The sequence below is a fragment of the Myripristis murdjan genome, chromosome 22 (genome assembly GCF_902150065.1).
Source record: "Myripristis murdjan chromosome 22, fMyrMur1.1, whole genome shotgun sequence".
Classification (NCBI taxonomy): domain Eukaryota; kingdom Metazoa; phylum Chordata; class Actinopteri; order Holocentriformes; family Holocentridae; genus Myripristis; species Myripristis murdjan.
Window position 1 is genome coordinate 22,961,525 of NC_044001.1, and position 27,918 is coordinate 22,989,442.

Genomic DNA, 27,918 nt, shown 5'->3' on the forward strand with positions numbered 1-27,918 from the left:
CTGCTTGGCGGAGCTTCAATGCGCTTGCTGGCTGGGCCAAGGGGAGAGGCTGCATGACCTTTCCCCGCCCCTGGGTTGACTTGGATCACATACACAAGCACGGGGACAGACATAATAAGGCAACACAGACAACATTAGGCCTGATACATTCTCAATCATGCAGACAGAACACAGCGCCAAACTCCATTAAAAAAGATGGCAGTTTTATGTAGATTTGCTTATCAGCAGAAAGCACATACTCGATAGAACATGACTTAAGAGCTTTTTCTACTAGTTAAGAGCTTCTCTTGAACTGGACATACACCAAGTGCACCAAGCAGCATTGATTTCAGCAAAATCACAAATCTTATAATTGGTCTGTGTGTTAGTCCCAAGATCCTCTTTCCTACAGCACACCAATGGGCGGTAACAAGCCTTGTGAACCTATTCTAAAAGTGGAATCTTTATTTAAGAGCTACCCTCAAAATTGGCCAGAAACCAGAGCAATCCATAAAAATATCTTAAATTATAAGATAAACAAAGCAACAGTAAACTGCCTCATTTTTAAAAGAACGCTTGGTGCGCTGTTTTCTGAACACAAGAGGATGGTACTCACTGGTTTAAGAAAATTTATGACGTGATGCTGAATGGGTTTTTCTTTTTTTTTTTTCTTTAATGATGACCATATGGATATTGCCATTACATTTGCCATTTGTGATGCACACCATCATCCAAAACCCAGAGCAGAACGGTCTTTACAGACACGAGTCGCCACTTGGCTCAAAAGAAGTTCATTTGTCGTGTGAGCGTCAACAGTTCTGTGGTTCTTGTCTCTTGGCCGCCGGAGACAAAGACACTTCATACGCTGCACAGTTAGAAACAAGAGTGTGTCAGTCCAGGTCAAAATTTGGTGACAGCGGAGGCGATGTTTTCCAAGGCGGATCGAGCCTCTGAGGAGGGGAAAGCCTGGATGGCCTCCAGAGCCTTGTTGCCATGGTAACAGCATAAGTCCACCGCTGAGCTCACGCCTTTCTCCGACTTGACTGCTGCCCAAAGCTGTTGAGGGATGAAAACACTGACATTACTTTGTCACGTTGTGATTCGTGCTACTATTCAGCTCTCCGCAATGAATCACAACAAACTGTTAAGGGGGAGACAAAAAGTTGCCTTTCTCATAAACTGAGGAGAAAAACTGGATTTGAGCACAGAGCATATCTTTTGATTACAGAAAGCCAACTATACAATCCGGTCATGTCTGTGTTTGATTATAGAGACATTTTGTGTTCACATGCTGCCCCTGCCTCACTGGATGCAGTTTACCACAGAGATTTCTATGAAAGATGGCTGGTCCTTTATTCACAATGACAAGGTAACAATAGCTGTATCTATAAAGCTCTACTTCCAAAGCTTCTCCTGTCCCTCACGTGGCTACTACCTTTTAAATATCAGTAACTGTTGCACCGGATCACAGGACTGACTAGTTTTCAATTCTGAACTTGGCAAGGCGGCTTTCTGCCACAGTGCAGTTTATAATTTGACCAACCTACAAAGCAATTTAAAAAATTTCTTGCACACATTTCTTGATTTTGAATAAATCACATCGTAGATTTTTTCAAGTACATTTGCGTTTTTTCATTTTCGTTTCCGACGTTGCCAAGTCTTTGACTGCCTGAGTATGTGACTGATTTGTAAGTTGTGATTTTTTTGTTCTCAGTGACATGACGTGATTAAATGTAGGGGAAAAAAAGCTAAAAATGTGTTTGTGTGTGTGTGTGTGTGTGTGTGTGTGTGTGTGTGTGTGTGTGTGTGTGTGTGTGTGTGTGTGTGTGTGTGCATGCGTGGCCCAGCACTTACATGCACCCAGCAAGCACATTTCACATGTGATGAAATGGAAAGACATGAAGGCAGAGCAGCCTTAAACAGCAGACAGAGAATTTGGGTGTCTCCCTGTGCGCTGCTGCTGTTGTGTGAGGACATCGTTTTGCTCAGGGCATTTTTACCTCATGAATTCTGGAGCTGGAAAGCCCTGTAGGCCTCCCCTCAAAAAAAAAAAAAAAAAAAAAAAAAAGGAGGGGGGAAAAAAACCCTGCAGGTGAACGCTGCACCGCCCCGGCTGCTTGCTCAATTTAGAAAAGGTTCTCTTTTTCAACCTCATTTCACACCATCTTGTCTACTGCTACCCTTATTTCCCTCTGCATTTCCTAATGTCCCCCATAATCCTCCCCCTTTCCTTCACGTTACCTACCCCCACGACTTCCTCGGAGCACCTCGTGCATTCTCATTTAAACCCCTCATTTATGAAGCTTCGGTACACCAAATATGCACGCCACAAATTTGCATGCAGAGATGGAGATTTGCAGCTGAACGTAAGACTGGCAAACATTCATCTGCACAGTTTGCTACCCACTTAAATTGAAGTCGGTGATTAAGTGAAGTTTATGTAGACAATCTGCATTGAAGGATCCAGTGTTGTTACTCTAAACATGTTGTATTTGTATTTCAGAGGCAAATTATTACATTTCATTTGATACGGTTTCCTTATAGTTTATGTTCTTTTTAGATCTAAAATAATTTTTAAAAAAGTATTATTAAGTATAAAACTGAACAAGGGATTGATTGATTAAATACCTGCCATTTTGCATTTGCATTAAAACCATACAGGAAGATGTGTGCTGTTGGCATGTCTTATTTTTTGGAACCTTAATAAAAATATGAAAAGTAAAAAAAGGTATTTTGTCATGATGAAATAAGCTCTAAAATTTGTGTCCATGCTGATGTTTTGCTGTCGTTGTTAGATCTGATGCTCAGTGATTGGTTTAGAGCTCTTGATGGCAAAATTGGGACAAAGAGAACATCTTCACTTCTTGCAAGTGGACATGTTTCTGTTTATTAGCAATGCCAAAATAAGCCTTTCCTACTTTGTCTGGATTTTTTTTTTTTTGTCAACATCACCCATAAGGATCAATTTTAAGGACGGCAAAGTTGTTCGCTACGGCTCAGTGTTATTTGTGTTGCCGTTTTCTTATTGGAAATAAATGACTAAACGCAAAACAGGCAAAAATGGGGCGTGTCTTCAAGCATTCACAGCTATTTGTCAGAGTTTATGGGATGAGAATAAAAGCTAAGTCATGCGTGGACAATTTCCAGAAGATGTATAACATGAGGTGCCAGTGAAGTACACATTAACTTCTCCGATCAGTTTCCTCCCTACTTCTGTGCAGCTGGTCAGTATTGAATTTAAGAATGCTTTTATACTCCAGTCCTATTTTTTTTTTTCTTTTTTTTTCTGTCCCCGAAATTTCATCCCGTCATGTTCCTTCAAGTCTCCTGCTCTCACCTTTCCTCCTCGTGTCCCCTCTCTCTCTCTCTCCTACTCATCAAACTTTGCCCCGCGTCCCCTTTTCGGCGGGTCTGCTGAAGGAGATTCTCTCACAATGCCACTGTCTCAGAGCCTCAGTGTCTCCTCCACAAATAGGCCTCGGTAACTAATCCGTCCCGCTCTGGTTTCAGACAGGACTAGATAACCCCCCCCTCGACACCATCAGACCCCTCCCCTGTTGCCTGAGTCTCTTCCTGCACCCCTATCTGTCCCCTTCTTCCCTCACACATTGACTTTGCAAAGCTCATTTCTCAACTTTGATATTAGAGTGAAAAGACAGCCTCTTTCTCTTTGACCTGCAGTGCCACTGAATAAAAAGGTGCATAAAATAAAATAAAAATCTATATATAAATACCAACTGTATGTATCTCAGAAATGTGTTAAGACATAAAACACTAATGACATTGAATTTAAAGGGTTCACTGATATAACATGGTATAACTCATTAAAAAACAACAATTTAACCCCATGACTCACCTTTGAGTAATCCAGCTGGTTTCTAAATGTCCTCGCCTTGTCAAAAAGAGAAAAGAAACAATCAGCAGGCACTGGCACACTCACTTGGGCATCAGACTGAAGGACTTTTCAATGACTATCAACATCTTGTTTGGTGAAAATCATGCACTCAAGACTGCTTTGTCTTTGGGCTAAGACACAACACTGATCAAAATCTGACATCACAGATGCCTCATGTTTTACTCATGACCTCATTGAGGAATCCTGGTGAAATTATTCATTTTAAAGCTGAGCGCCTGACACAAACGGATAAACACAAATGTCCATCATGCCAGGACAGAGACCAAGAAACCTGAGGCAGATTGATGAATCTCGTTGTTTAATTTAATGTGTTGGAAAAAATACTGTAAAGCCTATTAATTCCTGTTCAAAACTTTCAAGGCATCATTTTTCCAAATCTATAAACCTTCATGGATTTTGAAAGGTTACAGGAGGCCTGAGAATCTTAAATTCAATTAAGATGATCTTTTAACAAGCTACTAAATTAGGTTTCCACATAAAACAGCCATTTTCAGCCAAGAGATAAAAACATTCCTAGGTGTAGAAACTGATCAACACATATGCATTGAGCACACAGGGGGGCACCAATGGCTGAATATGTTCAACAACGTGTGGTTGGAATGACCGAGCCTGGCGCCTGGCATCACTGGAGCACCAAGTCCAGCTGCTCCAGTGGTGCCCCGGTCCATTTTTACCTGTTGGAGCTGCTGACACCACTTGTCCTGCCCCACCATCTGACGGTGGAAAACCACGGGGGCGGCATTTAAACTGAACGACACCGGCTCTCCCACGCCGCTCTTCACGAATGGCTGCAGGTCTGAGTTCAGCTGCAGCGGGGAAAGCAGATTTGTCATCGTTCAGTCTGTCAAGCTTCATCTGAACTGCACAGAGATGAATTACAAGGCCCTCGATACAGGAATTCAAGTTTTTCCTCTATTTATATACACCCAGGAATTAGAGCTGTTTGATGAAGAGTCTGGTTAAATTTGGTATGAGTGATCACATTTAAAAATCCCTTTTTTCCAGGCAGTTTTGGATTAATGTATCAGAGCTGGACTTGGTCCTGAATGCATCCTGTCGCTAATCAATAACTGAAATCTGTCCAGTCAGGTACGTCTGCAGCATTTGAGCAGGTTTGGCTCATTTGGACTTTAATTTAACTCAGTTCAATTCCATTTTTAACTTGACTATATCTATTTGCAAAACATGATGAAGAATATTATCATAAGCCATAGCAGAGTTTAAAACAAAATCATAATATCCAAAAATGGGACCTTTAAGCTAATAACAAGTAAAGTTTCATCAGTGAAATTCAACAGGAGTGTGTCAGTATTGGGCCTAACTACACCCTGGATGACCCCGCTAGTGAAGAGAATGATGAAAAATGGTACTACTTTGTTTGAAGACACAGCTGATATGACACAGTTATCCTGATGGCTCTCCTTGAAAGACCTCATTTCTATTTCCTCCCATGCTGAGATCCCCTGTAGCCATGCAGACTGCAGACACGCTGCGATAGGGAGCCGCAGCAGGAGAGGACACGGCTAATAAAAGTGCTGCGAGTGGGATCATTCTAAACTACCATTAACAAACTTCATGGAGCAGAAAACTGGCGAATCTTAAACAAAGAGCAAAACCAGATTTCAGCTGTTGACTTGGCCTTCGTTTCTACTTAATGAGTCTGAATTCACTGCTGCCCAAGTTGAAAAGTAGTCGGGGGTCATGGAAAAAAAAAAAAAAGGACTTTTTTCAAACCAAAACATTGATGTATTAGTACGCCAGTGTCTGAAATCAACTTTCTGGTTCACCTGCCAAGTGCTGTTAAAGTAAAAAAATAAAATAAAATAACTACCAAGAATAATTATTGTAAACCAAAATACTTACACCAGCGAATCCATATTTTTCATAGAAGAGCATCACCCTACCCTTTTTTTTTTTTTAAATGCTACTGAATCAAGTACTGAGTGACACTAAATCAAGAGAGAAAAGCAGGATTTTTTTTTTATTATTAAAATGAATTTTACTGTCATCACTAAGTCCAGAAATCATCTGGCAGAATCTGAAGTCCTGTGTACGCAGAGAGAGACCCGGCTGATTTCACCAAGCCATGCTGAAGATTAAAAGTTACAGCGATCCAATCAGAGCACAGCCTCGGCTTTTGTTCCTCCCGCCCCCTTTTGATTGACTTGTGAATGGTACAGCAGCATTAGCCATAAAAAGTACTATTGTATTATAGTTACTGATTTTTACAAACTCTTAAATCTTGGAGGAGGATGACGATAGTCACAAGAAAATCCACGTTTTTAACTAGGTTTACGGCTCATTTGAAACTTGCTCATTCATTCATACAATGGATCTTTTTTGTGTTTTTCTTGGCACATGGGAATAACATTGAGTTTCATCTAAAATAACGTCAGTGACCCATCCAGGCAGTGGAGAAACACAGGTTTGGATGCTACTTCTTTGTGTAGCGTGTGGAGTAGTGTTAACTGTCAGCCAATCAGGATCCTGTTTGATACAGCTGTGTTATTTTTGTCAGGCTTTGATTGGCTGAACAAGGGCAAAGTTTGAGAAGAGGTAAAACCCAAAGACTGTATATACCTGTGGCATTACATGTCATCATGTAAAAAAGCTTTGGACAGGTGTGGCCGTGACCATCACTGGTTTATCCAGCAAAGACCATTTTTAACTGGCAGGTGTTCATGTCAGACCCTGGTGGTAGGACTTACCTTGTGGCCTAGTGAGAGGTGCTTGCCGTATTTGTAAGCCTGTTTCTGGGCTTCCTTGTCATGTTTGGCGAGCTCCATCGCAGCTTGACAGCTCTTGGCCAGCAATGCCCCGTGGGACAGGAACGTCTGCTCCTCCCATGCAGCCACGTTGAGCCCGTCAGTGGGACTACTTTCCTGCGGAGCAAATCGAGGCAAGAAACAACAATCTTGAGCCCTAAACGCTTATATTGTGCAACCTCAAAGTTCCCACAGAGCATCCTGAACCCGCCATCAAAACAACCCCCAACTTTGTTCTATGATTTTATGTTGCAGCACGTAATTGGTTGTGCAGCAAAGAGTAACAGCGCATATAACACAGGATTTCCCGCAGGTTTTTTATGTTATTTGGAGTGGAGGGAAACTGGGACAGGCAAAGGATGCAGAGTCATAGCAGGAAAAAAAAAAAACACTTTTGAGACTCCATAAACATTTTTAAATCTTGTTTTATCAGGTTGGGGAATATGGCTGTGGTAGGCCTGCCTGATAGGGTGGTGCTCTGCCACAAATAAGTCCAACATGATATAAACAGTTAATGTGTAATATGATCGCTGGGACCATCAGGGCAAATCCTGGCAGGGCTGAGAAGCAGGTTTGGTAAGCTATCCTTTAAAGGTCCTGATAACAGAAAAATGGCCTTTGTGAGAACTTTAATTAAACCTGAGGTATTTTCCACAGAGAATAGAGATAAGGCCAAAAATGTAACGGTACTCTGAAAACTTCTCTCTGGGGAGAAAAAACCCCCACACAAAACAACTAGGTGTAGCTGCGGTAGATCTTCAGAGCGCTGTGAAATCATTAAGGAAATGCCTGCTGACAGGTACCTGACAGCACTGCGGTAAATTTGGACACACAAAGAGTCTCTTTCTAATTCATTATGTATTGAGATGACAGCTCTTGCTCTTCGCCTCACTGTAAACACTTCTCCTCCCTTTTTAGCATCTAGTCAAACATATTATGTCATTGTTTCCGTAAGACGCCCCGACACATTTTGAAGTTATTTTGCTGCGCACGGTGTAACTCGTCATGCCGATTCGTTTCACAAGCCGTTATCACAGAGGACGGCGTTATTGCGGATGGAGTCCGTCCTGATCGAGTGTCAAGTCACGTCCCAGACTCTAGAGCCTCGCATCAAAGCAGGTCTGAAGACAGAGAGAAGATGCTTTACCTCGACATTCGGGGCATTCTCATGGTAGATTCCCTGAACCAAATCACCGATGGCGCTGGAGATCAGTTCAACAACCTGTCGAACAAAGAAAAACAAAACATCACACGTCTTTTTTTTATGTGTTTGTCTTAGTTGACTATTTCAGTTTCAAAGGGGTAAGACTGTAGATAATCTTGTCAACACCAGTAGCCAAAAGTGGATATATTCCTGCAGTGATGGGGGGGAAAAGAAAGTGAAACATGTTGTCCTTTAGTTTTGGTCTTAATTGTCTCAGTTCAGCACATTTATGCAACATATTTTGTGATCTATCTGGCTGAGCTAAAAAAAAGGAGCTAAATAACATTCAAAATGTGGGCCACAAGTGCTGAAATATGGCAGAGAACTTGAAATGTAAAGCAGCCTTCCATTATTTCCATACAGTGGGAAAAAAGCAGACGGCGGGGTGGCCGAGTGATTATAGATTATCCTTTGACCAAAAGATTACAGGTTTGATCCGCACAACAATCAACGTGTCCATCAGCAGCTGTGTGTCTTGTTGACGTGTCCTTGGGCTTTGGCACTGAACCTCTACCCGCTCATTTATTATAAAATGCTTGGGGCTCAGAGCATCAATTAAATACCTGCAATGTAAATGGAACTGAGGAAGAGCAAAACTTAACATGCTAGTTAGCTCATCCATGGCATTGGTAATAAAAACAACTGCATTTCCCAAAAGCCGTACAATGCTGTGATCTGAATAGCTGCTTGTTTGAATGCAGATGGTCTGTGGTGAGCAGTCTTAGGGCTGAGGGTTGAAGCCAGGTGAACGGCTGCGCGCTGACCAGCTCTGGTTACGCCCGTTCGCCAGCTCATTATCAGGCCATAGGGGAGCTCCCACTGATTTCATAAAGCAGATCCAGACTCGCCTTCATTAATTACACTTTGTATTTATAGCAAAGTCCAGTCGAGACTCCACTACGCAGCCGGATTGGGTGTCCGTCCAGTCCGGGGGACTGAAATGGAGCTAAAAGGCAGATGGCGAGTCAAAATAAGGCGGCGTTCGAGAGAGCCGAGGGGGTTAATGAGGTTTTGGACAGATGATCTGACCTCTGGGTCCTCTTCCCTCTGCTCTCTCTGCTGTTTCCCTCCAACTTGTTGATTATTTGAAGATGAATCCCATGCAACTGGGTGTGGCTGATTAATATACTAACCCATTCATACATATGTATACACTGACTGTTTCATTCTTAAACATAACATAACAGGCCTCAAATCTGTCAGGAATATAAGAGACAAAAGCATTTAGGTTGAGGGAAAAAAAGTAACCCGGTGCTGATTTGATATAATGACCTGTATTGAGGCTTTGTGGCAGGCTTGACTTTTGTTTAAATGACTGCAGTTGCCCATTTCCTCTTACAGGGGGCATACATGACTACCTTTTAGCTACGGAAACACTCCTGCTGCTTATCAGCAACCAGATGAGACGCTGCATCTTTTTAAGTGCTTACTGAAGGTCTGCGTCTAAGGAGTGGGTAAAATCTCAGGTCGGTCTCTCTGTCCTGAGTCCGCACCCACAGACCGGGGCAGACAGATCGGACCAAGCTGTGCGAGTACAGTTCAGACGAATGAGGTTAAATTTAGAGCTCCCTCAGCGCATCCCAGACATCCTTGGTTCATCTGAAAAGTCTGGTGACGCTCGCTGCTCCGTCAGCCTCACAGTGCCCTTTGGGTAACCCAATCCACGGGGGGAAAATATTGAGGAAACCTGAGCTTCGCCCACAGACCTGGAAGGACAATGTGCCTACAGTATTACCAGATGTGGTGTCTCTGCTAGCCTTGGGAAGTGGGGGGTGGAGGAGGGTCTTTTTTTGGAAAGTATCAGATAAACTCTCCCCCTGCCTCCCCCTTACTCCATTCCCAAATCCAGCCAGATCGTGTTTTGCCGACAGGTCTGCGAGGGAGAGAAACCGGAGCTCCACAGCGAGATTGCTTTACCGTTTATACAAGTAGCGGCATAGGATTCCTCTCAAGGCCACGACACACAATCTCCATCACTCTCACTGCCTTAAAAAAAAAAAATCTGGTTTATGAGAAAAACTTTGAAATATTCAAGCGCTGCTGCCAACTTTACCTGTCAACCCATCTCTTCAAAAAGTTGTGGGACAATGACATGCACACCGACTGGCAGAAAAGTGAGATGTCCACTGTTTGGGACACAAAGTCAGTTTTTTTTTTTTATGATCAAAGTCAAACCCTGTTCAGTTTAGTTTAAAAAGCATGGATACAGACATCCAAGAAATGAGTTTAAGGTGGAGGAAAAAAGATTTAAGGCGCACCATATAGCCTTTATTTTATTTGGCTGGTGATGTTTTTTTAAAGTCTGATGTAGCTGAAACACACTGTATGCAGATTTTAACTTTACAGATTTAAATAAGACAAAGTGACACGCCCCAGTCAGGTGACTAATGTCTGCTTGATGAAGTTCTTTCACAAAACATCACAAAACTAGTTCTGCCGGTCATTTGTTCCTCTCAATATGGACCTCAGTTTAAGTCCAAAATTGCTGTCTTAAGTCGTTCTTACATGAAAACCATGGCATGGCCGTGGTATGACACTGTTGTCTACATGCTTTTCTTTGTCTATTCAGCCACGGTGACTCTCACTGCTCATGCAACCCACGTCTTCTTCTGTTTAATCCAAACAAACCAGAAACATAAAATGAGCATTTTTTTTGTTCAGCAAACTGAAAAGCGTGGATAAATTTTATTTGTATTTCATAGGCAACCCTACATTGAAGGGGAACCTGCATGATTCACAGACATATTCACTTGAGCTTCCTCAACAAGGTGTTGTAGAGCATCAGAGATGATGTTCATGGACATTTCACGTGAGTGTATAATCACAACTGTAGTTTTTGTTTGGTATGAGGATGAATTTTCCGTAGTGGAAGAGTGAATTATGTTTAGGTGTTTTGTTTTGTTTTGGCTTCACTTTGGTTCACAGGGCCCAGAGTGTGAAAAAAGAGCTTGTGAACAACAGTCACATGTCTCACAATGAGCTCATTTATTGGACAGCGTTTTTGTAACCTGTCGTCCCAGCAGCAAGAGATTGCGGTGGTAGATGCCGTCAAAACAGAGTGGATTCCAGCCTCAACAGCTTAAGCTCAGCATTATAAACTTTTTTATCTATTTATTTTTCTTCACTGGTGATAACAGCACAAGATTAAATGGCTGTTGTCCAGACTGCAGGTAGCCCTCAAAAAATTTTGTAATGCCAGGTTTTCAATGCTGACTTCTAGATATCAACATCTGTCTCCTTTGTTTCTTCTTTATGTCCTTACTCCTAACAAACACCACCACAGTTTTCTTGTTCCAGGACTTGGACTTGAATTCTCAGACCTTGATCTTGGTGCTGTTGCAGCCACCTGAGTTTGAACAGCATTGCTCTCACCTGACCAAAGACACTAAACTCTCCAGAGCCCAATTAACCACCGCCTGGACCAGATATCAGTGTGAATGTGCCTTTAATGTAACTGAATTATCATTAGCCATCAGCCAATCTGCATCCATTTCATTCTCAGTTTGCTTTCTAACAGGGAACAAGAGTATCATTTGCATCGCTGTATTTTTTTATATTTGAAGTGATGCACTGACGAATCCTAATGAAAGTCAATTACTGTTGTAAAAAAAAAAATGTAACACCACTGGAATCAGCTATAATTTCTAAATCATAGCCTTGTGACTCCTTAGTACCTCTGCGGTATTTCCACTAGAGGAAGTGCAACGGCCACCGCCTGCATCATCACTTTGGGAGGGTACAGAACACCTGTTTTGGCAGCCGTAAAGCAGGCATCAACCCCGACTGTGCGCACTGAGTGAGAAGGGAGGGAGGGAGGGAGGGCTGATAAGGGTGGGTCCAGCTGATGGCACAGCGAAGGGAAACACAGTTACAGTATTTTGATCCACTCAGGCAACCGCATTCTGACAGAGCGGCGCGCTGACAGAATCTGTCAGCGAGGGGGTTACCGGGGTACGCACCCGATATGATCTGTGGTGCACTTACAAGATCACCACACACACTGGCACACGTATACACACAGACGTGGCTAAAAATTCAATAGGAAGGATTCCCGTGGCGTATATCTCTGTAGAGTATTCAATCCACATTCTCCCACTGTACGCTATTAAAATGTTTGTGCTTGTGTGGCTGTAAGTAATAATCCACTACAAGCCCCTCTTGCTGCTCTCTTCATGCTCGGTTCATGAAAGCTTTTCAGTTTGCTGGGAAAAAAAAAAAAATCCTTGTTTTACGTGTCTGGTTTCTTTAGACTAAACAGAAAAAGAACTGGGTCACATGAGCAGCGAATGCCACTGTGGCTGGACGGCCAAAGAAAAGCATGTACGCAGACTCAAACTTCATCAATAGAAAGTCCAAGGACAGAAATCACACCAAAAGGGGACACTGGGTTTGATTGGCAGGTCATCTCTGGGAAGTGCAGTGCACAAACACCGTGGAGATGAGCGCTCGCCGAGAAAAAAAAAAATGGAGACAAAATGTAAAAGCAGGGATGTCACAGATTTGTAATTCAATGCTGTTTTCAAAATGGGTAAACATTTCCACAACAGCTGCAAAGCTCCCTCTACTGCAACAGATATGTCAATTAAGCTTTTAAGTCAAATCAAATCTGCTATATTCCCACAAAGTGACCCATTGGTAAAAGGCACTGGTATTCTCGGACTTCTCCAGAGAGTTTATTTTTAAATATATAATGTGGAATCCACGTCTCAAAAGGCAATGATGTACCACAAATGCCATCACCAGAGGAAAACCTCTCATAAACAGTGAAACCAGGCCTGAGTTTTCAGAGTTAGGCGTGGTATAACGCTGCACTGCAAAAAGTCAAAATCTTACCAAGATTATTTGTCTTATTTTAAGTAAAAATGACTTATTTCTAGTCAAAATATCTCATTACACTTAAAATAAGACATGATCAGCACAGAAATAACTTGTCTTCAGACAATTTTCACTTGTTTCAAGTGAAAATTTACTTGAAACAAGTGAAAATTAGCTTGAAACAAGAAACAAATTTTGCCAATGAAACAAGCGAATTTTCACTTGTTCACTTGTATCACAAGTAAAAAGTTATTTCTGTGCTGATCATGTCTTATTTTAAGTGTAATGAGATATTTTGACTAGATAGATAGATAGATACTTTATTCATCCCGAAGGAAATTCAGTTTTCAGCAGTATCCACAGAGTACAAGATTAAGTAAATCAAAAATAAAGAATAAGTAAATCAAAAATAAAGAATAAAAGATGACCCTCGAGATCTAAGATCTAAGTACCCAATGTGCAAAAAAACAAGAAGAAATGACATTTTTACTTGAAATAAGACAAATAATCTTGGTAAGACTTTGACTTTTTGCAGTGTGGGTTGTCTCCTCTTCAAGACAGTTCAAATGCAAATCTAGAAATTTCTCAGGAAGATGATTGTTATAAACCTTTGTGTTGGGTACCTTAGTGTTATTTAGCTGGGCCAGCCCGGTACAAGCGTTGGCCAGCAGGAAGTCGCCGCTTAGGACAGCCATTTTATTCCCAAACTGCATGTCCTTCAGCGGACCGTCTGAATTAGTCCATTCCTTCAGGTCCACTATCCCGCGATGCACCAGGAACGCCGTGTGGATCAGCTCGGTGATTTCGGCCAAATTCCTCTGGCTGTGGAAAAGAAAAAGGAATAAAGAAAAAAAAAAACATTAAATCAGAGCTTTTGTTGTCAACAACTTCTAAGACAGGTGTGAGGCTTGACAGTTAGAGAGCTTTTTGACAGAGGTCTCCGATATTGTTTTGACGCTGGTGAAATATGCGGGTTTGGAAGGTATGCAAACTCTCCCTGCATCACGGACAACAGCCCACACACCACAGAGAGAAATGACCCACCATAAAGGGTTTGTGAGATTTCAAATCAGAGGACGTGTTCTTTATTTGAATAAAACACACACAATTTTCCAGAGAATTTCCAACAAATCACGACGATCATCACAGTTCATCCAGCCTGAAATGTTTAGAGTCACTGTGCATTTAGAGAACATCAAGAAACGGGTCTGTTTTGTTTAAGAAACATCACACACGAGGTAAAATCTTTACCGCGGCACGCTCATGGGCCTCAGCCACCAAACATCACAGACATCTTGCAACACGGTATGTCAGGGGTTGTGTTGAGAAAAAAAAAAGAAAAAAAAAAAAAAAAAAAGACATTAAGCTTATCATTAGCAAATAACAGCCATTCTTGATTATGAGAGAAAAGACATAAAAGTGGTCTTTGAATAGAGCCTTTCAGCGCAGCCTTAGGGAGGATATAATCAAATGTTGATTCAGTCATTGGTGGGGGATAATTAGGCCCCTCTCCATATGGAAGGAGCCTGCCTCGCTGCGACAGGAGGGATCCATCCAGACAGGGTTGGGTGCGCTGATAGCCACTTACGACCATCTTTCAGCCACCGTGCGAACCTGATGAGCCAGTCGTCTGCTTTGCGCTCCAACCCCTTCCTATACAAACACACACACACACACACACACACACACACACGCACGCACACACTTGCGTCTTGCAGCCAGGTAATTGCGTGTTCGATGTCGCCCCCAAAAGATGTGATTAAAATTCAATAATGCCATCTATTTCGCTTCTCAATCACACCCATTGTCTGGCAGGGTCTCTCTGCTGTGCGATGCAAAGCAATAACGCACTCGCCTAAACAAGAGTTAACACGCTGGAGATTTAAGAAAGTAAGTGGAGGGCTACATTTGACAGTCGGTGGTGTTGCAGCCAAAGCGCCGCAGAGTGATGCGGTGAAATCTTACTGCACGAGCTTCAAGGTTCAAGTGTCGGATTTCAAACTGATTTCAAGGGGATAAATAATATTTTTACATTTTAGAAATCAGTCAAAGTTCAACGTCCGTTGCTCCTTTATATCTAAGCAGAGTTTATCTTACGGCACATGCTAATATAGAGATTTTAAAAAAAAAACAAAATCCCAAGATAAGCCCAGTGAGTAGCTACTTCACACACAAACACATCCTGGGGTTATACCGATATTTGTTGATATCGGGCTCTTATTCTGCCCTACTGTCATCCACCTTCAATATGATGGAGGTTTCAACTCGGCCGCAGAAAGCAAATATGTTTTTATTATTGTTATTTTTATTTCAGACATCTGACCGGAGGAATCATTCCAGTGTGTTGTGGGAGGATTTTTACCCAACAGTCTGTAAAACCTGCAGTGAGACCGGCCTCGCCCCGGCTGAAGGAGCTGCAAACCCACCTAAAAGCATTTCATTAGTTTGGCTTTGAGCGCAGAGATTTACTGTCCCGTGATGGTGCGTTTCAGAGGCTTTTCCACGCTGCCAATAAGAAGACCTTGTGGGCAAACACCAAATCCTCGTCATTTTGGGGGAATTTCTGGGGCACAGAAATAGCCGTATTTAAAAATACTAAATATCGAATAGCGAATACGGACGAGCAGCTGGTTCAATCCGAAAAGTTTTACTTGCACCTTGCCTCTGAAAACGCACACCGGTCGAACCCGAATGCGTGCTCATCCCAAAACTGTGCTTCCAATCCAGCAGTCCTGATCAGCAGCAGTGGAGCTTGGGGAGAAAAAAGGGGGACAAGGGGGCCGGTGTATAAATAGCTTTGGTGCCCAGTTGCATAGCAACCGATGCCATCTTGCCGAGGTGTAACGCCCCTCACCACGCCCCTTGTCCTGACTGTTCTGTTCCATTTTCCTCCCTCCGCAGTCTGCCTCGCCATCAAACACAGCCTTGCAGATCTGTGTGTGTCCCTGTGTGTGATTTAGAGAGGTGGCTTGTCCGTCACACCGGTCTCGTGCACTGTTTGGCTGCATTGGCTTTAATTTGTCACAGGAAATTAAGAGGTATACTGGTGCTTTACAACTGCTGTGTGTGTGTGAGTGTTGTGCATCTATCTGTCAATCTGTCTGTCTATCCGTCTATCTGTCTCTCTATCTATCTTCTTGGTGCTCTGGTGAATCATTGGTGTCAGGCAGCGGAGTGGGAGATGTTTTACAAATGCTGCCTGTCAGGAGGGAGGAGACCATCCCCTGGAGATATCAATCACCCCCCCACACACACACACCCTCTAACCCCCCCCGTGCCTTCCTCCCACCCCGACTCCCTCCATCTCCACATCAGCAGAGGTGCTAATGAGCCCAGGAGAGGTGGGAGAGCACTGGAGAGAGAGAGAGAGACACAGGCAGCGAGATAGTGCAAATGAGGTGATCAAGTTGTGCTGTGTGTGTGTGTGTCTGTGTGTGAGCGCGTGTGTGAGATGACCACCCATTACACACAAGTGAGGGAGTGCATGTCAGTTCCAGCGCTCCACAGCCACAGTGATCTGTGCGCCAAGTTGTGACACGAGGTGAGCGGATAATAACTCGTCCTGTTGCAAGACGCAGCCTGTCAATACGGCTCAGGCTCAAAAACCTTACTCAGGCTAGCTCGACCGGAATGAAGGGCTTCCATGACGCATGGCTTATTCCAATTAGGCCTAATATTAGGATGTTTCTACACAGACACGGCTCTGCTAGACACATGCGCCTTGTGCCAGCTCGCAGCAAGAAAGAAGCCTTTCAGGCACCCAGTGCGCAGCCACGCCAAACACAGCAGTCACTTCTGGTAACCACTTGGCACACAGCGGCGGCCCTGTTCTTAGCAGCGTTCTGCAAGGCTGTGTGTGCGTGTGAGGCGGCGAGCAGCAACTTAAGGGCGCTAAGTGCAGCATCAGTAATCTGTAAATCATTAGCACGTTCATTTGCTAGAAATGAACCTAAAAGACCGAGGTTGAGAAGACTGGCAGCCTTTATGGCTCTAAACAGGAGCCATTTTTTTACTTTGCAAGCAGCACATTGAGGGATGATGTACGGTGAGCTGACCATTATCATAACTCAGCTCTCTCTGCAATGACGTGAACAAGGCTCTTGGCTCTTAATCAAAGACAAATTGCAAAATCATCTTCTCCGAGCATTGCGGTGCTAATCCGATGACAATTTCACATTTTGGAGGTCTTTTTGTTCAACTTGAGTTTAGTTAGTAATTTCGCAGATTGTTAAGTGCATTTGTAAAAATAAAACAACAGAAAAAGTGCAAATAGACACAGGGATTATATTTATTTGTTAAATATGTATTCTCCTGCCGGTGTTGCATGGTGTTACTCTGTGTCACTGTAATGGCTAGGAACAAAAAAAACTGAAACATAAAATTGAAAGAAAATATGAAAGTGAATGAAATGATCCCAGTTTGTCACGGTGGATGCATTTCACCCTCATTCCAGCACATTCACAAGAAAAGAAAGAGCTTTATTTACAGGAACTATTATGGACGATACCCACAGACGGCAAGCTAGAATTACCTGACATGAGGGTTTGATTTCACTATTTATTTTTCAGCGACGATGTGACAGGGATGAAAGTGGGATCGCCTTACGCCGACAGATCCTGACTTGCTTGCCATACAGTTTGATGATTCTACACAGCAATCAGCGATCATTTTAACACATAGGCCACTGTCGCATCCTCCCTCCCATGCAGTGTACATACTGTGCATGGGAAAAAAAAAAAATAGAAAATGTAAAAAGCTGGCTGGTAAGCATCCAAAACAACAGCCCATGACAAGCTGTGGATTTAATGCATCTGTGAGAAGTCTATACTGTAAACTTACCACTGTAATCTATAGCCTATTTATCTTAATAATCCAAGGCACCAGTCGCATTACCTCATACATGTAAATCACATTAAAGAAAACCTCAAGGGTATGATGTCTGTAATGCAATGATCAACAAAACATTTGTGCTGCTTAAAAAAGTTTGTTTTCTCTCAAAGTAGTGCACATATATAAGCCTTTTACATAGCATTACAGATTGCTAATTAGCTCTGTAGTTAACACAGAAACATAGCATCTAATCCCATTCTTCATAAAGCAGACTGTGCCACGTTTTAAGGAACTACCAGTGCATTTGGGACACATCTGAAAACCCGACTGCTGCTTCTGATACTCTTTCACGAATCCAAAAAGAAAGACAGTTGCACAGTTGCAGGGGCATTTTTAGTGGAAGAATTCAGAAACAGTGAAACTGGATGGAAAAATACATGTAAGCAATATCCTTGAAGTACAATTCAGTACAAAAGTAAAATGGACAAAGCTGCAGTACATTTAGTCCCTCATTTGCCATCCTGTGACTCATCCAACTGAAAACTAATGCCGTCAACGTGCACCCCCCTCCCACCCCTCCCGTCCATAGCAGTAATTTTGGGTGATTTACCTGGGGTAGATGCCACTGACCATGTCCTGGGCGAGGAGATCGGAGGCTGCGTGGCTCGGCCCTGCCGCTTTCGACATGAGCAGGACGACCAGTCCCCTCATCTGAAGGTTGTTCCTGCTGTCGTACACAAAGCCTCTGCAAGTAGACACCATTAGCAGATTAGAAAACCACCAGCCACTCATTTAGGACTTGAAAGTGCCCAAAGAATTAGCTTCTGTAGCAAAGACTTGTTTAATAAGATCTGACATCATATTGCAGTTATTTTGACAGGGGATGTGATTCACGATGTCTGTGGGAAATCTTATTTTGCATCATCATTTTCATTTTCACTGAAAAAAAAAAAAATATTATATGATGACAATTTGATTTTTGCTGGAATCTGTGCCAAACTTGTTTTCTTACATACAGACAAGAGGACTTTAGGCATTTCTGTAGCACCACAATACTTGATTTGGGCGTGATTTGGGTATTGCACTTATCCATATTGCAATGCTGATAATATTTTGATTAATTGTTCAGTGCTAATAACAAGGGAAAGATATGTGGTGTTTGCATGCCAAGTTTATCCTGGTGTCACAACTTACAAACTAATAGCTATACTATATCGGCCTATATTATATACTCATAGCTTAGTCGTTGCCATTTGTTGTCATGGACCACATAAAGAGTCCTGGTGCTACACATCAGCTTATCTGAATGGATTTCAAGTGCAGCAAATGCATTATACACCAGTTACAACAAAAGACCAAAAAAAAAAAAAAAAACGCATTGCATTTTGCTAAAGCATTGCAAATTACATTGGACAGTGGTAATGAATTGAGAAAAAGTAAAAACGGATCATGGGAGGAAAAAAAAAACATGGCTATAATCGATCAGTTTTGCTACTATACAACAACCCCCCGCCCTCTTAGCAACAACCATCTGACACATGCAGAAATACAAATATATTCACACACACGTACACAGTTGCACATACAAGTTAAGTGTTGGCTCTTGACAGATACTGTAAAGTATTTAGAAACAGTTGCTTTTGTGAACACACACACACACACAGAAAGTCACACACAGAGCCCAGTTGTAGCTGCATGCATGGTGGGCAGATTAAATATCTTTTTACTCTCCCAAGGGAGCGGTTAGACGGAGCACCTCTAATCCTGTCCCCAGGGAGCCCCTTGTGCCATGAATCACGCTCTCGTTAGGGGCTCCGAGGCAGACAAGCGGCCACGCCCCCTCCGCTCGTTGCCCAGACACTGGCCTCACCCCCCCCCACACGCACACACACACAAACCCCTCTCTGACCCACCCCTGCACCACAGGGGGGAGGTGGGGGTGCTGGGTGGAGGAACCGGAGACAGAGAGTGGATGTGAGGGAGCATGAACGGAGGGAGGGACGAGAGGGAGAGATGGAGGGAACAGAGGCCAGACAGAATGGAGGACGTGAGAAAAGATGAGAGAAGGAATAGGTGAATGATTCAATGTGTAATGATACCGGACGGAGAAAAAAAATAAAAGAGAAGAAAAAAAACTACACAAACCTGCCTGCCCTGAAGCTTTGTTCCCTAGAAAAACCAAACCCATCACATAAAATACCTCAAGTTGCTCTCCGACAATTTATGATACCGCTGACATTAAGTAGGATGTCTTTCATCACCGAAAGCTTGCTCGTGGGAGTTATTTATGGTCACTCTGAATTGTTGCTCAGTTGGAAAATAGGGAAAAGCCTGGCGCACTGCTGAACAGAGCGGCGTGGCCTGCTGAACACAAATGGCTAGAGAGCAAAATTACAAAGCTGCTCTCCTCATGGGGAGTCCGGGTAAGACAGTGGCCTGAGGGTGGCAGATGATTAATATTTATGTCACTATCCACACCAGCATACATCAATCAATCACAACTGCCCTCCTGCAAAGGGGTGGGGCGAGGATGATGTACAAGAAGAAAGACAGAGAGAGAGAGAGAGACACACACAGAGAGAGGGTGAGAGAGAGAGAGAGAGAGAGAGGGGGGCCGGAGAAAGAGTGAGAAATGGACTGCTGTCATTTTAAAGGGTTGTGAACAGGTCACCACGCCTTCTGCTGGCAATTGCAGCAGCATACAGGAATTCAGCAACTTTACTTGCCATACACAGGGACTCGCCTTAATGCATGCAAATGTATGGCCTCACATGTGGCTTCCTATTGATCCCCTGTCTACCTTTCTCATAAATGAAACCGGTAAAAAATGAATTGTACGCCCGATATGCAGGCACATTTCTAAAGGAAAGGATTTATGTGGTGCATGTGCTTCTGGCGCGGAGTGTTGATGCCGTTATCATGACAAGTTGAGAGTGCTGACCTACTGTTTATCCTAGTTTCTAGAGGCGGGCTGTTGCATTTCGGGTAGCTTTCTCCTAATTGTGTGGGGAACGTGCCTGCTCCTCCGTCGGCCGCCTCAACATACTTTCCAGGCGGCGTGGTGAAACCATGAAGTTGGTTTTTAAATTTAAGGTCCAGGTCTGAGAAATGAGGGCATGTCCTTTTAGGGAGGTGTGTTTAGGTTACGGACAAGCAGCAAAGCATTTTTTTTACCTTGATATAACAGCATTGCAAAAGAAGCACAACCTATATATTGACTGGCTGATATTACCAACTGTTATTAGCTCATCAATATCAGTATATGCAAATAAAAGAGTACATATGCAATAAAAAACACTTGGGATAATTTTAAGTGCATTTTATATATGACAAAAAAAAATCAGCCAATAAATTGCTATCTGATGTTTTTGACTCCCAAATGCCAATACTGTTATTGCCCCTGAGAAACCCATTATCTGTCTAGCTACAAGTGCTTTGGTCTCATTAGGAACTAATTGGCTACTAGGTATGTCAAAGCAGTAATTTATTCAGTCTCATTAGTGCCTAATTTGATGCTTTAAAATGCCACTGTACTCCTACCACTTAAGCCTACAAATTAAAGTTTTATTTTAACATGTGACAGTTCACTCATGCCCGAAATACAGCTGAAACGCACAGATTTGTAATGCGCTATTCAAAGTCATCTTTGTGGTCACCGTACTGATCATGATACTGACGACCGAGATCCGAGAAAGGTGGGGAAAAAAAAAACAAAAAAAAAACAAAGCGGACTACAGTAGAAGGGAATTTTAGTGTAAAGTCAAACTCTGTCAAGGACTGTCCTTAAAACAAGAAAAAGTTACTCTGCCTTCTTTCTGGGCTGCAGTCCCTTCACTGTAACTCCAGACTTTGGGGCAAAGTTAGCTGAGCTGCAGTTTTTGAGAATGAAAGGAAAGGAAAAACCGAAACTCAACTCCACGAGGGTCTGCCTGTCTGCTATTGTGGATATTTTTATCCACCGCGCGTCTAAGGCGGAGACACAGTGGGAAATACGAACCAGCCAACCCAAGCTGACAGTGAGGAGTCAGACTGTCAGAGGTCTGCTTCACCCCCGCCCCCACCCCTTGCTACAACACCCAAATGGATTGTCATATCAGATTTAGGTGTATAGGTTATTACACCCTTGGGCTACTGTTTCCAACACACCCGTCTGCATGGCGGGATTGAGTTCGAGGACTCTCTCTTCCCTTTCTCTTCCCTCGGCTCTCCAAGTTGTGGATTTCTTTTGCTCAAACATGTAAGGAAGCTCGGGCAACTCTTCCGCTAATCCGATGATTTAACATTTGGAAGGTGTGTTTTGTTCTAGCTCCGCCCTGATCAATGAACAATAGAGGCCTCACAGTTACATCACAACTCGCCTAACACAGAGATCCAATGGAGAATTGGCTGAGCACAAATAACTCACTATAAAAAAGTAGCCTGGAAAAGAGAGTGGGGCTGAGTGATGTGGACCAATTCAAATATCAAGACATCTTTGACCAAAAAACCTCAATACCAATATTCTAACAATATTGTAGGGTTGCCTATTGGTGCTTTCATAAGATATTTACAGATAAGAGATTTTGATGGACAGTCAGTCAAAGTCCAACATGAAAAGAATCCAAGGCACAACCTCAGTGCACGCAGACAGAAATGAGAGTAATAAAAATGAATCACACCCGTCACTGGGTAACGATCATATGATCCCCTCACACGCTCACATCACTTGTTAACAGACTGGGCAGAAACCGCAATCTTTTCTTTTTTGACTTTGACTGTGTAACCCGATTTCCAAAGAGCACCTCTCCATCCTCACACTTGTATGCCAAAGCGGCGTTCATTTCTTGTGGCCTTTGTCGTTAAGTGGATATGATAACCCAGCAGGTAAAAGCAAACAATACAACAGCTACAACAGTCCAATGAATTCAAGCACCCTTTTAGTGATACCTAGTTTTACACCACAATATTTACATTATAGTGATATATCGCCTAGCCCTATAAGAGACATCTCTAAAAAAATATTTGGTGTGGCTGTCGATGCATTCATTAATAATACAATCAAATATATCCTGATGAGGAACATTTGTTTCCAAATTTAGGGTAGGCCAATTGTGTCACAGGAATCGGCGCAGTTAGTATTAAAAGATGTTTTTTTTTTTTGTTTTTCTTACCAGCCAATTAGCCAACAGGCATTAGCAACGTTAACACATGATAATTAGGTGCAGGTAATACTGCGCTCACGCCATATTAACTACTTTACTACTTAGAAAACTGATTCAAAACTAGGTTGTGCTCCATTTAGGTCTAACAGAGAAAGGACCCTGCTATTAATCATGCTGGCTCAATGGAAAAGCTCTGAACCGGACCTGAACCTCAATTAATGTCATTAGTAACACCTGTGTTTACCCTGCTATTTCATTTCAAAATGGCTGCCTTGAAAAATGTATATACTTGTTGTAGGCCCCTAGACAATTTATATAAGTTTCTTTACACTTTATCAAAGTTTATTAAAATAACTTCAATTCATAGGACAAGCTCCCATTAGCGTTCACATTTTCTATTGTTCTGTAAATATGTCTTGTTAGCCAGTTTGGCAGCGATTTGAACTATCATGTGATCACACCAAAGTCATCAAGATGAGTCAGACGTCCAATCTCTCTGGTGTGGCGTGAGGACATTAGTTTCTCTCAGACATGCCAGTCACAGTCACATTCACATGTGCTTAGTTTCAAAGTCAGTAACAGTTGGCCAGATACTGCAGTTAGCTAATGATACAGCATTATGTGAACACAAATACAAATCAAATGTTGCAAATCAAAAATATCATTAGCATCGCAATGCTTTGGTCTCGTTAGGAACTAATTGGCTGTTGCATATGTCAAAGTAATGATTTATCCAGTCTCATTAGCTCCCTGTTTGACACACACTTAAAAATGGCACTGAACGGCTACCACTTGAGCATACAAATTAAGGTTTTATTTCAAGGGCCAACAAATCATTCAATGGCCAGCAGATTGACACTAGTCTGGTGTGACGGCTAAGTTGTTCATTTTGAACTTCCATAGTGCCCACTAGATGGTGTGTGTGTGTGTGTGTGCGTGTGTGTGTGTGTGTGTGTGTCCCTAATGACACTGATTTATGTTAAATTAATCTTTAAAATGATCAAACCTTTTCAGACTTACATAATCAGCGGCAAAATCTTATTTCCTGCCTATTCCCTTGCGCTTCATTAAAATTGCATCTTTTAAACCATTTGAGCGGTGTGACACCATTCACATGAAATAGGCCAAACATTAGGAAGACACCAAGGACATCACAACTGCAGGGAAAACAGTCTGTGATAATAAACTGTCAGGCTTTACAGCACCAACAGTGTTGGGCTGTAAAAATTGTGTTTTTTTTTTTTTTTTTCATGGTTTAAGGTGTAGCAATGCTTTGAATTTTTCTGCCGTGCTACATATCCAATCTGTCTTGGAAATCTCAAAGAGCTTTCAGGCAATGAGGAACCTATTCATGACCTTAATTCTGATTCCCAAATATTGCTCCACGTAGATGAAAATGAAATTAAATAAATATAATTCTACAATTCAGTGGAAAATGCCCTTGAAGGCTGCTGATTGGGTATGTTTCCTGATTCGCACGTCTTCCCATGAGTTGTTCCGCATTATTCACGAATGTTTGCTGAAAGGCACGGCACTCCTTTGAGACCTCATTTGTTTTGCTGTGTCATCTCCTGAGCGCCGGCAGGAATGAGGAAACAACAAAAATCCTCTAAACACAAAATAAAGAGAGGTGTGGCAACAGTTTGGACGCTGAAACCTCTACAGCAACTTAAAGAGCCAACACAGCGACAAACTCCCGGCTTCTGGCACTGGCTAGATGAATGACAGGTGACAGAAAATAATATTAACTGTATTTACTTCTCAGGACTGTTGTCTTTTCACATGAAAGGGGTACAATGCCCTTTGGAAAAAAAAATAAATCCTACTTTTGCCTATATTTAATCAATAAGCCAAGTTATCTTTATATAGTCTGAGCCACTGGTTAATTAATTGATTAAGGGTATACCAGAGCCTTTTCAGTAAGCCTCAGTGGAGCAGAAGCTTTATTAATGTCATTGGTAGCCTGTGTTTACCCTGCTATTTCATGTCAAAATGGCTGCTGTGAAAAAGGTGGATTATCAGCCAATACAAGCTCATCACTACACATCAAGACTGCCAAATATGCAAGTATGTGAAAATAAATAAATAACCACACAAATAAATAAATATTATTCGCAACTACTTGGCTGCGCCTGGTTTTGCAAAGATGGCCCGACATGATGGAGATCTGACAACAGCTGCTGCATATTGGGAAAGTTTCCCACTGTTGCTTCCTATCTAATATCACCACTCTACTCTTTGTATGTATGAGACAAAGGAATGGCTTGATTTTGTTCATCTGTCTGCCTGTACCTGCTGGCGTGACCGCCATCCACCATGACACGTTGTTTATACTGCAGTAGTATAATGCAATGCAAATGCCACATTTGATCTCCTTTTTCTTCTTTGCGCAAACGACTAACAGAGCATACTGATGTTTAGTTGTTGGCACTGTGGTATGACGACGAACAAAAGCAATTAGCAAGAAAGCGAAAGCTGCCATCTTTATGTGTTATCTGTTGCATCCAAGTGGGATCAGAGCAGCCTTTCTTTTGGCATGCCAGTATATTGGGTATCCCCTTCCAAGCAGGGAAGGCGAAGGCTTTTAAATCCCGTGAGTCCATACTGAAGTAATGCATCCATCCACAGTTGACATGCCTGTCAAATCAACTGACTGAAGCTCCAGAAACAGTGAAATGCATTACCAGTCTGGTTAGAGGAAGTCCAAATCAAAGCCCAGCAGACAGTGTTCTTTGATTTATGCTACGAGGACAGATGGTTTGAGCACACCTATAAATATAGATTTTTTTTTTCTTTATGCACCTTGCTAGCCCTGCTATCTTCACCTCTCTGAAATTCCAGGTGTTGACTGGGGAGAGCTGTTTAATAATGAAAAAGCTGCCAAGATCCAAAGATGTCCGGCAGCATGGCTGTGCATGTAAAATATCAACCTGTTAGGTAGATGCATACACAACTGCTGCTTGTGAGTCTCTTATGTGTCTGTGGGGAATCACTCTGAGGGGTCGGGATGTGAACCATGTCTGGTAAAGCGCTGCAACATTTCCTGGGCTTCAGGCAGACGGTTCAACTATGCAAAGAACACTGAAGCTGCACAATCTGGAATAAATCAAATATACCTTGATATCAATATTGCAGCTTTTTTGAGTAGGTATCACTGTTGGTGTTTTCAAAAGATGTTTACACAGAAGAGATGTCATCAGTAATGTGGATACGGTTACCAAGCAGGTAAAGGCAAATAATGGCACAGCAACAGTCTAATAAATTCAGAAAATTGCATCACTTCACTGTAATGCAGCCTATAAAGCCAGGAAAAAACACTTATGTTACATCACGATATTACAAAATCCACAATCTCAGACCATAGCTAGTCTCATACTAATATATCACCCAGCCCTGCACACAATAATAACCTTTCATTCCTTTGTTTGATCTCAAAGTCAAACGGCTCTTGGATGTTATTCATTTAACCTCATGAGACTTCAGCAGATAGCAGGAGTCTCACAGTTAATCCAGGATAGCTGGCAATCCTGCTCTACACATCATCCTCGCCATACTGTATATACACAATCCCACAGAGGGGGAGCAGAGTGTACAATAAATCATTTGGATTTGAGATATCGTAGCAATATCATATTCAAGGCATTCTGACTGCATTCTGCTTTGCATGCATTTTCTACCAGCTGTTATAGAGACTGATCATATAGGCAATGGCTTTAGATTGACAGCAAAAAACTATTTATTGATTATGAATAATTGTTGTTTGCCCACATGGCTGAGGGGTAATGTAACGGGATACTATGAATGGACTGTGTCTTCAGGTGGGGTCAGATGCTATGGTGTGTGTGTGTGTGTGTGTGTGTGAGAGAGAGAGAGAGAGAGAGTGTGTGTGTGAGAGAGACAGATTATGTACAAGGGCTTGAAGGGGCCCCGCAGCATGTTACTTGCAGCACTTGTTTGTTTGTGTGAGTGTGTGTGTGTGTGTGTGTGTAGAAGGTTTATAAGAGAATGGGGGCACACTACAAAAGCATGGAGGGGAAAAAAATACAATGTTTTGTCCTGTTTGAAAAAAACAGTCAAGCCAAACTTCATTCAAATATGAACCGGATTATTCTAATCACCAGGAGCTGCTCTTGAATTAAAACATCACCCATGTCATTCAGATTTCTACTTTCTGAGTGGCTCACATGCCCACTGTTGTATATTAAGGTGGAAGAAGAAAGACAACACGGGAGCTACTTTTAGTGAAAAAGAGTGCTGCTTGATAAGTTATAGACATACCGAAATTAAGAGTGGACGCTAATTAATAGGAATTGTCTTTGGTTCTACTTTTCGAGGCGTAGGAATCCGCCGATAAGCAAAGATGTGTAAAATGACAACACTTTTGAATGGAGTTCGACTTCCCGTGTAAGTAAAACGGCGTGTATCAACGCTCAGGAGGCCAGCCGATGTGTTTGAAACACTTTACCTTGCGGTGTTGAGTAGAGGGTGTTTGGTCCCGACCAGCTTCCTGACGTGCATGGCCACATTGCTGAGTTCGTCGCTCAGCAGGCAGCGCAGACTCATGAAGGAGGTCGGGTAGCCCACGATCTTCTCCGCGTCCGACACCACCTTGCTCCAGTTGGACGGAGCCGTGCTGGAGAACAGGCTCAGGCTCCTCTGCCCCCGGCCGAGCCAGCCCATACAGGAGAGTCGCGGCCACACCGCTGAACGCATCTTCTCGGTTATGTATTAAGCAGAAGGTCTCTGGCGTGACACTGGTTACCTACCGGAGCACCAAGCCGCCACCATTTCCTATCTCACCAAACAGAAAAGCTAACGCGTCGACGCAGTCTCACACGGTAGCACACTCGTATTCTTTGTCAAAAACTTCATAATTTGCTGCTCTGGTAGACCTAACATCGACTTCAGTGCGAAATGAGCCACCTGTGTTCCATAACACACGACCTGTCACTGGGAGCCGCCATCTTTACGCAACAAAATACGTTACGTCGCAAAAGGCAACGGAGGCTGCTATGCTGCCAAGCGCCGATTCGTGTCAATTTAGTTGATGGAGAACTTTTGGCCGAACCGTGTTAAAAACTCTGACAGGGTACACAGATGCACACCGTGATCTGAGAATATCGACAAATTAGTGGTGATTTCGGCATATAATCATAATCATTTTATTTCAGTATGAATACAGCCCTTTACACCTTATTCCGCCATGGTGTGATTTGGTGAAAGATGGTGATAAAAGGTGGATTCTTGTATTAAAAAGGTGCAAATAGT

General features: G+C 42.6%; 1 protein-coding gene across 1 annotated transcript; it reads right to left on the reverse strand.

Moving 5' to 3' along the window:
* Positions 1 to 577: 577 nt before the first annotated feature.
* Positions 578 to 27,640, reverse strand: pdss2 (prenyl (decaprenyl) diphosphate synthase, subunit 2). The gene is made up of 8 exons (XM_030045075.1): positions 27,116 to 27,640; positions 18,120 to 18,254; positions 13,303 to 13,501; positions 7,808 to 7,882; positions 6,604 to 6,777; positions 4,570 to 4,701; positions 3,836 to 3,871; positions 578 to 1,035 (listed from the first exon to the last, which is right to left on the reverse strand). Exons 1-8 carry the CDS (start codon positions 27,361 to 27,363, stop codon positions 880 to 882), a joined length of 1,155 nt encoding a protein of 384 aa, XP_029900935.1. The 5' UTR covers positions 27,364 to 27,640; the 3' UTR covers positions 578 to 879.
* Positions 27,641 to 27,918: the final 278 nt, after the last annotated feature.